Below are 14974 nucleotides of genomic sequence, written 5' to 3' on the forward strand. Positions count from 1 at the left end.
GCCCCCAGGTAATTTTGTTGTGTCGGTATATTCAGATCACACAGTATCAGATCTTACAACAATATCAGACAATTCAGAAAGCTGTATGTAACTATGAATTCAGGAGCATAATAACTGAATTACTCATTTAGGATCAAGTGGTTGTCCATTTCCTTGACAATCTTTACTTTATACTCTGAGCTATACTCGGGACAATGTCACTTTTGTGCCTTCCAGTCTTTAGGCAAATAAATTGTTAACTTCATTAGACAAACTAGAAAAATAATAAGAACATATAAATTCACAGAAGTTAAGAAGCAAATGAAGATTGACAAAGTCATAGTATATAAAAATACATGGAACTATTACATGCTACCTATCTCAAGTTTATTCTCTAGTTCTGGCCTTTCAAGGAAAGAACAGTAACGAGCTCACTAATATAAATAACAGAAAAAAAGGTCATATTTAGTTATTCTCTAAAACCTTGGCTGTATTATTCAATTTATAGGCAAAATAAAGCACAAAGTGATTCCAGAAATTTTAAAAAAAAAAAAAAATTAGCTAACTAGAAATTATATTGAAGCTTACTCTGAAGAACAAAACATGAAATTGTACTTAGCTATTTTGAATAATTGAGCACTGTTCATAAAATCTGAGCATCATCTGGGTGGCATAAAAACTTTTTGATCAATTAAATTAAAACAAATCTGACATTAAGTAACATATGGATGTATGGTAATCTGCATTTTGATCAGTTGCAGAGTGATGGAAAGGTTAACAGTAGGATTCATTCCAGACAGTACATCTGGGCAATATTTGAATCTTTAGTTTTAAGTCTAGCACTCGCACAGCTTTCATATGGCTCATTAGATGCACCCACAATAAAGTGCTCATTTAGAAAACTGCATCATAGTTCACAAATAAGGGTCTTCAACGCTAAATGATTACCAACAATTTATGTCATTCCACGTAGTAACCAAATGATATTTAGATAATGTAAGAATCAACATTGGAGAACATCAACTATATTAAGAAAGCAGCCTATGAAGAATAATTCCTGTAGAATGTAGGTGTATATGTAGGTAAAATGCAAAGAACTCATGTGAATAATACAATGGAGTAAAGTTCAGCATAACGAGATCAAATTCATTTTGTCTTGGTATACGTAAAAAGACCTAACATTGATGCAGTTAGAAGTGTGTTTTCAGAGCTATGTTTTCTACTTTCTGTAATATCTCATTGACTTCTTCAGCAAAAATTAACTACCACACTGAACGTTAAGCACAATTCAGTGCTGAGCTGAAACTCTTCTGATTTGCCTTTAGGAAAAAAAAAAGAGAGAGAAGTATTTAAAGAAAGATGCAAGAGTGCTGCCCTCTCCAGCCATAAGCAAGTCTCAGTATAGGTAGACAAGTCACGTTAAGAAGAAGAGAAGCTTCCTCCTCTTAGCAGGGAGGAAGTTGTATAATAACACAAGTGGCTTATTTTAACAGTCCTTTCCCTCTACAAGAAACACAGGACTTTTCAACTATCTTATTTCATAATTTTACATGGCATAAACAATCTTATGTTACCCTTCCAAGAAGTGTCATGGAGTAATGCTTGCACAGAGCAACTGCATTTGGATGGCAGACAGTAAACTGAACTTCAAGCTGCAGATTCATACTGCAAACTCCCTTCAAATAAAACTTTCACTGAAATCACTGTAATTTTTTTTTCTGAAAAATGCGAGCAGGATATAATTAATTTGAACACTTTCACAGAACTTTCTTGAATGAATGCATTATTATTTTGACACAGGTTTGGAATGCTAATTTTTTTTGTTCACATAGTATTATATTTGGTTTTATTTGTTTTGAGATTTTGTTTCAGCTTTAGTGTTAGCTTGACTTAAGAATGCAATCTCTTCCTCAGTAATTTTTGGTAACAGAATGATAGTTCAATTTAAAGCAACTGAAGTATTTTACTTAAAATAATTACTAAACTTTATTAACAGTATATTTTCACTGCTTTCTGTATTTTTTGATTAAGTTTATTCAATCAAATTGACAAGGAGGTTATTTCTTTTTCTTCCTATGAGTCACATAAAACCCCTTTGAAATGGCATAAGGATAATAATTAATAAATTCTAATAATGGAATGCATTGTACAAGGAAAAGATCATTACAGCACATTGTTAAGCACTGCATCCTATCTCTCTGCTGTTTTGTTACTTTCATTCCTTACCTCTTTGTTGGCTCTATCTGCTTGAACTAATGTTCCGTTCAGACACGGCTCTACATAGTGAAGTTCTTCATTATACTACAGAGAGAAATAAAAAGTATGATGAAAAATTTAATTAAAAGCTTTGAAAGATACAATTTGATTTAATGATTTAGAACTACAGTGAAACATGCACATAAAGCAAGAACAAAAGGATTCGGTTCATTTTTAAAAACTGGTTGTGGTATTTTTTTTCCTTTTACATGATTCTTAATGTTTCAGAGGTTTATACTTTTAAAAAGAAGCATTTAATTGAACGGATGCCAGCACTCAGGTGGAGTTAATGGGTACTATATACGCTAGCTGGCATAAATATCCTTCAAGTTGAAATCTGGATAGTATTAAGAGGTCATGTTTGATACATCACACTCACAACTCCCTATTCTTTGCTACATATAAAAAAAGTCCTGACAAATATTTGAGGCACTGGCTAACATTTTGGAAGGTTAATAGCGGAACAACTACGCAAAAAAGTCTGTAAGCTTGAATGAATCCTGGACATGTCTGACAATAGTCAGAATTTCAGTCAAGTAGAGTAGCTTATTATACACTAAGTCACGAAGCTGTGACAGATCTTTAAGGAGTTATCTCCTTATCCTGCAAGGTCTAAGTTAGATAGCCTAGTCCTATTTTCAGAAGCATCTTAAGCATTAAAGAAACCGTCTCATCTGCAGTCAGTAGATCTTGCAGACTCATGGATGCTTAAGTCACTTGATTGAAAATTGGACTTGATTGTTTAAATCTTTTAAACCTTTCAACACAGGTCAAATTAATACAGAAGTACCTTCAAAAAGTCTACATTAGTTGTATAGATAGAGTTTTAAGTTAATTCCGCCTCTCATTAATTTAATCTACTCTAGAAGTTATCACAGATCAAACTACAAGGCCTTTGCATTTAGGCTTTAAGCAGTTTCACCCTTTCATAGATATTAATTGAATCAGAACATCCATAGTAAACAACAAAAGACAACATGTTAAGTCAAAAATAATCAGGAAAAACATTTCATTAGATTAATATATGCATTTATTCCCTTCTTCTTCCGCCCCAGTGGGAATAAAAAAAGCCTTACAATGACTCATTACAGAATGCTGCTTAGACAAGGTTCTCTGTCACTGCAAGTTCTCACTGTCTCTGTCTTCCTGTAGCTCTGAATTTGTTCTACTCTCTTCAATTTAACACCACTCCTTTCTCTACATATATGTCTAATCATAGACCCCTGCAACCTGTTCCACTTTGGACACCTGTCATCATCATTCATTTTAACAGCGCCCTAATCACCACACTCATAATTACATAATTACTGTTGCATAGGGAGGAGTGTTTAATCTGAACTGCATCAAGTTATTCTTGAGACATTGTGCTAGACTCAGTCCTTAGCTATAAGGAAATACAAACCCAGAGTAACTCCACTTACTATTGCTGATTATACAGACTATTTACATCAGCATCAACATAGTCATTTATTGATTGTATAGAAACAAACAAAAATGCTCGGAAGATATTTACACAGAATTTCTGCAGCAGATTTTGCATGCTTCCTTAACTATTTTATTCCCATTAATGTTATTCCAATATATGACAGCCTGTGGACATGTCTATTACTCCAAAGGTAATATGAAAAACAAGGCAAAGACTTCTAGAACACTTTAGAGTACTGGGAGTGTCCCGTGAGCATCTCAGTGTCATAACAGTTTATTGATCTGATAAATGATGTACTTTCCCTTGTAGTTTCTTTCTTCAGACTGCTTTCCAATCTATCTCCTGACAGTCATTGCAAAATAATAATGCCAAATCTCATATTATAGGCCAAAGACCATATTCCATTCTATAGTAAAAAAATATTGAAAATCTGTAACAGACACCGGTACACCAGCCCCTACTCCCAAGCTTTTTCCTGTCTTCACACAGTTTTTTTCAGCATGTTCTTTAATCAGTATACTTTCTGGTTAAGCCTATTAGCTTGATTTCTGTAGCTGTCATTGGAAACTATATTAACATACATACTTTTCTTTATATGATACCAAGCACAGTGTCTGTAATTGGCCAACATGCAATAAAATACTGAAGTCTACCTGTCTCTCAGTCATGGTCTCAGTTTCAAACAGCTGCATGCAAGCAAACTCAGAATTTCCTAATGCTGTAGTGGTACCACAATTTTTTTTCCAGGCTTATCACCACCAGCAAATACATGAAACAACTTCCTACTCTATCAGACCTTGCATCTAAGTAGCATAATTTCAGTCCATTAGATTTGTATAAGATTTATTTTAACTACTATTTTGAATAACTCGTATCACCAGGCTATTCCCACAGACATGTAGCTTGCGTGTCTGCTAGCTGCACCATAACCCAGATAGATTCCCAGTAGCTTCCCACTATGCCTTTAGTGTTACTCAGTTGCATAGTATAAAGGATGCCCACACTTTCACAAAGAACATGCTTTAAGCCCCCTAGCAGCCCCATTTTACAGAATCAACCTACTTAAAAAAAGGATGAATAAAAATGTTCATTCTCACATGAACAGCACAATTACATAGATGGCATGTGGACAAAGCACTTTCATTATCACTATGAACATAAGAAAATGTAGATATTCATCCATCTGAAACCCAGCCAAATTGTGACACTATTTGCATTTGTGGCATCTAATTCACCCTGAGATTATTACTATCAAAAATATTTTAAGTAATCTGCTACGTATGGCAGAAGAAACTGGATTATGCCAACGTGTGTAAATGAGTATTTAATGTAATGGTGTTCTATGGATAACAAACATAACCTGGAAGAGTTCTGTTTGTTAGCAGTTCTTCCTCTACTGTACAGGTACAAATGAAAGCATAGTAAGAAAAACCTTTATATAAAAAGGTATAGCAGCTTTTGATGGTTTGAATTCTTGCAATGGTGCATTTTTATGATCTATTTTAATTTTTATACTCCTTGCTAATTGTATACACTTTCTTTTCCTTTTTAAAAAACTCAAATATTAAAAGATGGAAAAAATCACTAAACAAAATTATTTCAGTTCCAAAAGAAATTCCCAAAATAGCAAACACCTGCCTCTCCAAGTCCATGAAAACTGTAGAATTCTGATGCAACATGTGAGAGCGTTCAAGCAGTGTTTGCTGCTTAAACTAGCATATCCATCTAATAAGATCTTTAGTACAACTGTCAGCTTCTAGTAAATACCCAGCTTGTGCTTCATAGCATATATTCAGTTTCTTTGTCCTTGTCATAGGGTGTTTTGCAGTATTATTGGTGATGTCTTTCTTTTCACTGTACCAAATCTTTAAAGTGGAAAAAGGAAAAAATTCCGCCCCCCCCTTCCCCACCACTTTTATCAGCAATTTGAACTCAGTTCTACAGCTTTTCTATGACATTTAAAATTTTGTATTTAGTGAAATACCTTCCTAATCTTGAATCAAAAGGCTGATTAGTAACTGCTGACTTTGCCAGCAAAACCCAGTATAGATGTCTTATTAATTTACCCCAGTAAAAGCCTGCATTTTGCTTTTCAAGAGTCTTGCATTACACTTTTTCTTATATTTCCTAGTGTTGCATAGTCCTATACCCCTATACTCTGGCATATGACATCTTTGCATGTTATAGTAGTGATAGCTGTGATGCAATAGCCGAGAGAGCGAATACCTGTGCAGTAGCTGTGAATAGCCCATGTTTTGCTGAAGGAGGGAGGGAGAGAAGTAAAAACCAATTACCCTCCTTTCTGAGTTCCTCTTCTAAAACCTTGGTCTACTTTCATCTCTCTTGTAATTTAAACGTTTGATGACTTGATTTTTACTATTATTTTATTTACTTAGTTACATTTATCTGTTTTATTAGTTCACATTATTTTGTCACTTTAGTTATTTCTTTGCACAACATAAAATAAAATGAGTGGGCTAAAATCTGAACTAAGAGGAACCATACAGCTAGTTAGCTGCTGACCTACATTGTATAATCAGATACTATTCGTATTCTGAAAATGTGAGACATATGGTTCTAGCACACCTACATAAGTCGTTTACATTTACCTTAGCATTTTTCACATTTATCCTTTGTCATATTTAAGCTGTCTGGAGCAAGGTCCACAGAAACAAATTAAATTCACATTTTGTTGCGTAACAGTACACAGATAAAAGATTTCATGCTATATGAGGCATATTCTGATATCTAATACAGCCCAACCCAAGATCCAACAGTGAAGCCAATCCAGAAAAGGAACTGGTATTTCCAAAGTTCCACTAGTGTTACCATGCGCGACAAGTGGCACACAAGCACAGCCCACTGCTTGAACAATCATATGGAGGTTAGCAATTGGCTGCCTTTCTCTTTCTCAGCCTGCTCACACATTAGCTGTACAGAATCTGATTATTCAGGCAGGCTGAAAAGCAAGTTTATCCATAATCTATTCTGTATGACCACAAGGACTCCAAAGAAGAGACTATACACCGAAACCATTTATAATGGAAAATGCTACAAATTAAAAACAGGGAACTATACTACTGTGCTTTGAATTAACAAATACTTTTATTCTAATCAATTTTGCTAAAATGGTGTGACTAAAGCATTAAAATTAATTTAACATTCTTGACTCAGTTAATATTTTGTTTATTTAATGTAGAGTTTACATTTTTATAAAAGCATTTTAAAAATTTCAGCATTTGGCAAAATTAGTACTCATTTTATGATAACATTGTTAATTTAATGCATGACTTGGAATTATACTTCAAAGTGAATTGGAAAAATATGCCTTTTCTCTTCTTGTTGCAGGCATCTCTGTTCACGCATCAGTGAACTGACCTTAAATTTTAACACAGGCAGCACAAAATCACTCATGTATTTCAACAATTTTTTGCAATTCAATCATCTAGTCCATCAATTTCAGATAGATTTTGCAAAAATCTACCCATAAAAGCTAAAACGATTTTTAACATTATCCTTTTATGTTTATTCTCTGGAAAGACCTGCACTGAATTCTGCTTTCTGCTATACATACACATGAAGTTAAAAGTATATTTAGTGAAAAATCAGATGCATATGAAACAACCCAGCTAATGTACTGCTAGTTTTTGGGTTTTGTTCTTGGTTGCCCTTTTTTTTTTTTTTTTTTTGGCTATCCTACTGCATATTTAGAAGTGTTAATTGAGTTTTTAACAATGTTAGTATGTAGTGACCATAACTCCCATTACAGTTAATGAGAATCCTAAATGTCTTTTTGTGTATGGAATACTGAAACGTATAATAACCACCTGAAATGCAAATTGAAAGGCTTTTAAAACTTTTTGTACAGTGAAATATTGTAAAGGAAGAATAAAAAACTACCAGAGTTGATGACCACAAATTTTGCACTAACGCTTTTCAGACTTCACTTTTTCATCTGCTAAGTTCTGTTTCCTCTTCTTTCACTGACATAGATACTGATTTTCTCAATGCTCAATTCCTTTCCACCCTTGACCCCCACTGTCAACAGAGCCCTGTCTTACACTAGTCCAGCTTCTCTAACCTCATGTTCTCTTTTGGCTAACTTTAAAGCGCTCTTCCTTCTTACCGTATAAAACATAAAAGTTTCTCATCTGCTTGTGTAACCCTTCCATTTGCTTCATTCTGACTGTTGCTCATCTGTAAGTCCTCTCTCACATCTTTTATCACTATTTTCCATGCATTTCCTTATTTCGCTTCAAAACGCAGGCATGCTTTAGGGTTCTGCTGTCTTGTGAGAATGAGGGAGAGAGAGCGCACACACGAGAGAGAGAGTGTGCACACGACAGAGAGAGAGAGAGCTCCTTAGCCTATTTGACTCCTAATTCCTGACCCAGTTCCTCATAGAAGTCTTCTGTTGCAAGTATTTTTTCCATTAACCACTGTGCATAATAAAGCCATCCTGACAGTCACTCAGGCTCAAAACTTTTGCTTCATCTAATAAGTGTATTTTTTGTCCAGCTTTCCCACACATAAAGCTCTTATTCCACCTCAAATTTTGGTCTGGGAAGAGAAAGAGGTACTTGGTCATTTGTCTTGGACTTCCAGATGTCCAGCAGTCCTCACAGAGCAACAATTTGGACAGGCCTTTCAGAAGAACAATTGGTGTGAGCAAGTATCAGCTGTGTGCTGTGTGAAGAGTAAGTCTTCAACATTTAGGCACAGCGGATCTATTTTTGCACACACTGAACAGCTGGCCAGTTCTAGATACAGAGACTTGCTATATATGCACAGATCTATGTTACAAAGGGGATTTCTCATAAGGACATATGTGTATCCTACCTTCAAATGAAACCGCTTTCACATCACCAGGCTATGTCTAAATTACAGAGAGTAAAATATAATCTCACTCAAACATTCGTCTATAGATAAAAGCTATACGGGATTTTCAGTGTTTTCAGACCAAGAAGCCTCTTGCGTGGGCTTTGTTGTCTCATGTTTTGATCACTGAAACATCCTCTCTGGTCTTGACAAAGATTTACCTTGCTGGCACTTACTCAGAGCAGTGCTTCAGAAGTAATTTTTGCTGATCATATAGATCACAGTAACCTGGCTTTACTGTGTACCCTTGCCATGTCTTCCTCTAACACACCAAATATTAAAAGGAGTTCATAATCCAGCCCCAGCCTACCTGTGCCATTCCTCACTGAAACGTCCGCTCCCTTCTCCACCACACCAGTCTCTGTTATTAGTTTGTTACATTTTCAAGCAAAGAAATTCTGTGTTTTCTTTACATTATTATTTTTTTGCCTTGTGAGACAGCAAGGATTAGATTGTGACACTTAGTCCAAAACAACTCCTTAAAAACTCTTCTTCCAAGATACCTTCAAGGTGACAGGACAGCCCTTGACCCACTCATTGTCACTCCTGTCATGGTCTCCTTGTTTTCCCCTCCATTTCTGCAGTAGCCCTTTCAATGCAGTGAATAATTTCAGGTTCGTATTTGCACAGTAACTACACCATCAGTGTTCTAATGAAATTAAACAGCTGAGCTGGTAAGAATAAAATCGTATTCTCAGTCACTATTTCTACTTATTTCAACAAATAAACACATATTCATCCTAAAAGAGGTTATAGAGAGGAAAGAACCTTCAGAATGAAAAAATTACCTCAGACGAATGCTATAATTACCACAGTAATTACATATCTTTCTAAATATTAAGAATTTGTTATACTAACCAAACTACATATTAGGTGTAAGCAGGAGAGGGCTGCAGTGGCAACCTGTGTGGGAGAGGGCCATGAACTGCCCCTGTGCCGGTCACAGCCGGTTCCAGCTGGCACCAACACCGGTTTGAGCAACCTGTGAGGCGCCAAAACTGCAGCAGCAAGCCTGAGGAGGCTGCAGCATCCTCACACAGGCACACGTAAGGAAGAAGCCATCAGGGGCTGGAAACATTTGGAAACACAACTGGAAAAGTGTCATGCTGAAAGGAGTGCAGTTCTGGACACCGAGGTGACCCACACTGGGGCAGGGACACCCCTGAGGGACTGCGGCCATGGGTGACCCAGGCTGAGGTGGGGACACGCCTGAGGGACTGCGGCCCACAGGTGACCCACACTGAAGGGAAAAGCAAAGGGCAGCAGAGGAAAACCAGTAAGCAGCGAAGAGCGGCAGTAAGAAACTAAGCACAGAGCTGCTGACAGAAACCTACACAGGACCTCCACCTCCCACACTGCCCAGCACCTCACCCAGGAGAGGGGAGGGACTGAAACCAGCAGCGAAGGTAAGGGGTGCTGAGACCAGGGCGTGGGGAGGGGAGGCGTTGGACAGAAGTTGAGGAAAGGCTCAACTGGGTGCTTCTTTCCTTTTCTCAATACCCAAACCAGTGATCAGAAGTTTGTGTTAATTGGCAATAAATTACATAAAAATTCTGTGACTCCATGCTGTTTTATGCACAGCTTAGTTCCTTTTTAATTAAAGTTTAAATTGAAAAATATGACATTTAGTTATTTTTTTTTTAATTATTTACACAGTATTTCTGCTGTATTACTTAGGCAAAATCATTACTTTGGATTCTAGCTACATACATTTTTACATTTTTTTGTTAGAGATGAGCCTTTTGGTTTTCCCAAAGTAAAAAACTTCACTTAAAAAAAACACTTCTTTTTTATTTCTACATTATTCACAGTAACTGTCACAACTACTGATAAACACAGAGATTATACACCGAAAAATGGCTGGTCAAGTATCTTAATAATTACTTAGTTGAAACATTCTTTCAACTTACAAAAGTTATTTAGATTACAGTTAATCACAATTTTTTTGAAGGACAGTAAACCTTTTTTTGATACAGTATGTAATTATGTCTTTCTACTATATGAGTTTCTGCTAATTATGCAATTATCATGCAAGGAGATTAATATGAAAGATATTCTGAACTAACTGCTTGCTGTTAAAAATACAGTAAATGCACATATACTTCAGGCATATATACTTCATTCTCCATACAATCTCAATGATTTGCATTGGTGTCACTGGGGTCATTTATTTTATTACACAAAGGGCACTTCCCTTGTAGCAAAATAAGGCCAAAATCCTCCTTCACATTCAAAAGTTTGAAGACATTTTTACTGTTTATGCATATGATAAAACTACATATTTGTAAAGTATTAGCAAGGAATATCAGCAAAGGAGAATTTATAAAACCACCAATTCCTCCTCCCTCTCGCTCTCCCCGATCCCCCAGACAAACTGTAGTTTTGATGTCAGTTTTGGACTTTTTAAAGCCATCCTTACCTGCATGATGAATCCCATTACTCTTAAACACTGTAAAACTATCCTCTTGTCATAGATTTAAACATGTACCTGTACCATGGAAAACTAACTACCATACACAAATTACAGGAACTACTGATGATCTAACTTATCACTGTTAGAAAGCACCAGTAATACCTCTGCACGACTTACACATACATACGTACATTTCAGATTCGCACTGAGGAAAGCATGAACAATGAGGAGCTATGTTGGCATTTCATCATGCCATACAAGCTTCAGCAAAAGCTAAGATCTGGTTTTATTAATTCTTACTTATTAACCATTTTGCAATTTGCACTGTACTAAAGAAGCTGTGAGGGGAAAAAAAAGGCAGAGGGAGGGGTGGGGGAGGGGGGCACACCCCAAAGTTAAAAATTAAGGTAATGTAGAAAGTTCAGGCAAACTACAAAACAGATTACTATTATTTGCAACTCCCAAACTCAAGACTACTTGTTTAAGGGGTTTCAGATTGCAACTCATAGAAAAACAGTTTGAAAACACTGTCACCTAAAGAAGTTTGCATTGGAAAATCAGTGTCTGTCCAGCTGGTTCAGATGTCATCTTATATCCATCACCTGCCTGCAACATTTTTCAAGTGTATTGTGTGATGTAAAACATGACAGATAGCAAAAAATGATGGAGGAAAAAAAAAAGGAAGAAAAAACCTCAGACACTCACAGCAATTATATTGAAGAAGTCGTCATCTCCAAGGGTATCCAAAATAGATGAAACTGTCTGTTTTGCAATAGTCAAGCGAAGCCCTTTCATACTGCCACTGACATCTACTAAAATTACCACATCTTTTGGAGAAGTTGCTGCCTGGATGTACCTAAGACAAAAGACAAAACATCTTGTTCTTTTAAATACTAAACTTTTCTTCCTTTCAAATTTCTTAAACACTGGTAGTCATCCAATGCCTACCATTTTCTATTTCTGCAGTCAAATGCAATGACTCCATTCTCATCAGGTTCCCATTTAATTCCTGTTTTAAAAAAGAGATAAAAAGATTAAATTACAACATTTTCACAGTACCTGTTCAAAATGTATCTGTGGTATTGGGGCAAAGTAGCACTCAATGAAGTTTCATACTTTATTCTAATAGGCAATGGTGTTATAACATAGGAAATGCCGGAAAAATAATTTAATAAAACAGGACCACCAGAAACAATATTGTTTTCTTACTCCTTTTTAGCTTACTGTAAGGTGAAAACCTCTTCAAGCCTACTATGTTCATCATACTACTGTCACTAAAGTATTGTCATACTTGGTCATTGGTGCTGGCAAGCTTTATCACATGCTTGCCAAGCCCCTTTCAAGCCCTGAGCGCTTACTACCCATGGCTGATCTCAACAGGTCCTGTTATACTAACTGCTTCACTCGTAGGTCATACACCTGATGTTTTGCTCACAGGAAAGGTAATATATCCCGGTTGTGGGTCAAAAGAAATATAATAAAAATATCTCCAAGCAAAAAAAATTGACAGGGCAAACCTTCCTGCTTTTTACACTCGTTTTCTAGCACAAAACAACAAACAGCCTTTAAAATAAGGACTAACATTTTTTCTACCCTTGAAATATCATGGAGTTTGAGAACTGAACTATAATCTAAAACTAACACAGATGTAGTAGCCATTACTCTCAGTCACTCTCAGACATACAGGCTTATAGTAAACTTGCTCATATTAAACTCAAGACTTCAGACTTAAAAAAACATGGGTTGCTAAACCATGACAGCTAAAGGAACAGTTCCCACTATGGGCCTGATCCAAAGTTACAAAAGCTGAGGATCAGTTATTAACTTTTCCGTTTATTTAATATGTAGTAACTTTGGTATGTGATTAAGCATAAAACTTAATAGGTAACAATATATTTTAACCTATTTCTGTAGAAATAATATAAATTATCTTATTGCATTTTATTACAACTGGTGTGGAAGTAAAACAAGTTTTTGAAATCTTTAAAAAGATGTCAGGTTAAGTGGAAGTCTAAAAACTGAACAATAAATTACAATTAAGTCTTACTGTATGCATCAATAGAGCACACTATTTAAGTTCAGTACTATATGAAGAGTTTAGTCCTTTTGCCCTCCTTCTCCACAGTCTGTTTAGAAGTTATTTTTCATATATGTATATCTGAATAGGAATATACACGAGTACATGAGTTATCTAGGGGGCTTCACCTCCAGATGAAAATTGGTAGAAAAAACTCAGAGCATTGTAAATGTTGATTAGAAATATCTTTCTGAAAGCTAGATAAAATAAAATCAAACATGCAAATATCTGTGAAAGTCATGATTTGTGACACTACTCAGTGGAAATTTGCCGCCATAGCATTCTTTATTGTATTTTAAGTAAGAACTTGTATTCTTCTTACCTGGATATTGTCTGAAAAATCCTTTTGCACTTCCAAAGTACTGCCAGATGAGAGAAGGGTCACGATCAAAATTATCAACAAACACCTTATTTAAAGATTCTGACCAATAAACTCCATTTACAATGGCTGGATCTGGGGGAGGAGGAGGGGGGAGGAAACAGAGAAAAGTGATTTTCCCTAAATAGAATGTCTTGAACTCTGTCATCTTCCACTTACTCAGTACCCAAAAATCTAGTGACTGCAAACTACTGCAGAACATCTTTTGGTTTCTTTTTTCAATTAAGTGATTCAAAATAAATGATACACTTAAATAACAAAAGTATGGTTGAAATACAGAAAAGACACCAGGTACAATTTTTAGATAAGTTAAAATTGCTCGTTAGACCATCTATCTGGAACTACTGTATCGCTTGTTCTGGAGAACATGAGTCAATCTAATAATAGATTATTTATTCAATTTACTTTCCCTAAATGCATGGAATGTCTCATGGCAACACTTTATACTTTTTTTTTTTTTTAATCTTCAACTTGGTAATACCATTCTCACTATATCTAAAAGTTTACGTGTAGGAACAGAAAGTGAAATACCTTTTATTTCACACTTGAATGAATTATGATATACATACAAACACAAAACCTCATGACAAATAACACTAATTATTATTTGGAAAACACTGGACCAGATTTCACAACAATTACCTCATTATTTTTTATTCCCATAGAAAGAGAAATTCAAAGCAAATCCTTGATGTTGAAAATAAACTATTTCTGTTGAAAACACCCCCATCTATCAATTCCGAAAAACCCAGGCTGCCCAAGTGTGTTTTTAAGCTGCAGATTCAGTTAGATAGTGGGAAATCAGAAATAAATGAACATATCTTAGAAAGTTACTCAATTTCAAACTGTGAATTTTGAAAAATGAGAAACAATAAAGATATACTATATTCCCAGTTCAATCTGTATGTGAAGTCAGCAGTTTAGAAAGGAAAAAAGGGAACTAATATCACAGATGTATTATTTCATTTGTAAAAATGTGCATACATGAATACACAGTAACATTTGCTCAAGCATTTGAATAACGCTTCCATTAGCTTGCAAAATAATGTGGCTGTACTGATTTCAGAAGACTGCTTAGAATGTGATTTTAATGGAGTGGAAAAAAGGTGAATTGTTATCTTTCCTTACATTCATCAAGAAAAACAGCAGAAAAAGGGAAATGTTTCAGCTACAAATCTTTGAATGTTGCTTTCATCTAAATATTTAGGTTTACATAGATGGACTGCTGAAAAAGCAAGGTCAACAAAACAGATGTTTTTAAAACACGTCTAGTATAGTTACTTTTTTCACTAAAAGATGAAATAGACATTTAAAATCTGTCCAGCCAGACACATATCAAGCAAACCAATGTCACTAGTCCAAAAGTACTACTTCAGTTTTGCCTAGCTAGCAAAATCCATTGTCCGGTTGTTTCTAAGTCTGCAGTTACTCCAATAACAAGCTGTGATTAAGACATCACTAATTAACTGTCAAGACTGCCTATCCTGGGATTTATCATCAGTTTGTAAAAATATCCTCCCATTTCAGCGCCCCAAAATTTTCATCCATTGTTCAGCATTTAGACAT

General features: G+C 35.5%; 1 protein-coding gene across 1 annotated transcript in view; it reads right to left on the reverse strand.

Moving 5' to 3' along the window:
* LOC104076770 (voltage-dependent calcium channel subunit alpha-2/delta-3) overlaps positions 1-14974 on the reverse strand; it is a gene marked incomplete at both ends in the record, with an annotated part of 201168 nt that overhangs the window by 83387 nt on the left and 102807 nt on the right. The window contains 4 exons of the mRNA XM_009577761.1: positions 2206-2280; positions 11658-11808; positions 11901-11961; positions 13352-13483. Coding sequence (XP_009576056.1) covers positions 2206-2280; positions 11658-11808; positions 11901-11961; positions 13352-13483 — 419 coding nt within the window. The remainder of the gene's footprint in view (positions 1-2205; positions 2281-11657; positions 11809-11900; positions 11962-13351; positions 13484-14974) is intronic.

This window comes from Fulmarus glacialis, unplaced genomic scaffold (assembly GCF_000690835.1).
Source record: "Fulmarus glacialis isolate BGI_N327 unplaced genomic scaffold, ASM69083v1 scaffold9394, whole genome shotgun sequence".
Taxonomy (NCBI): Eukaryota; Metazoa; Chordata; class Aves; order Procellariiformes; family Procellariidae; genus Fulmarus; species Fulmarus glacialis.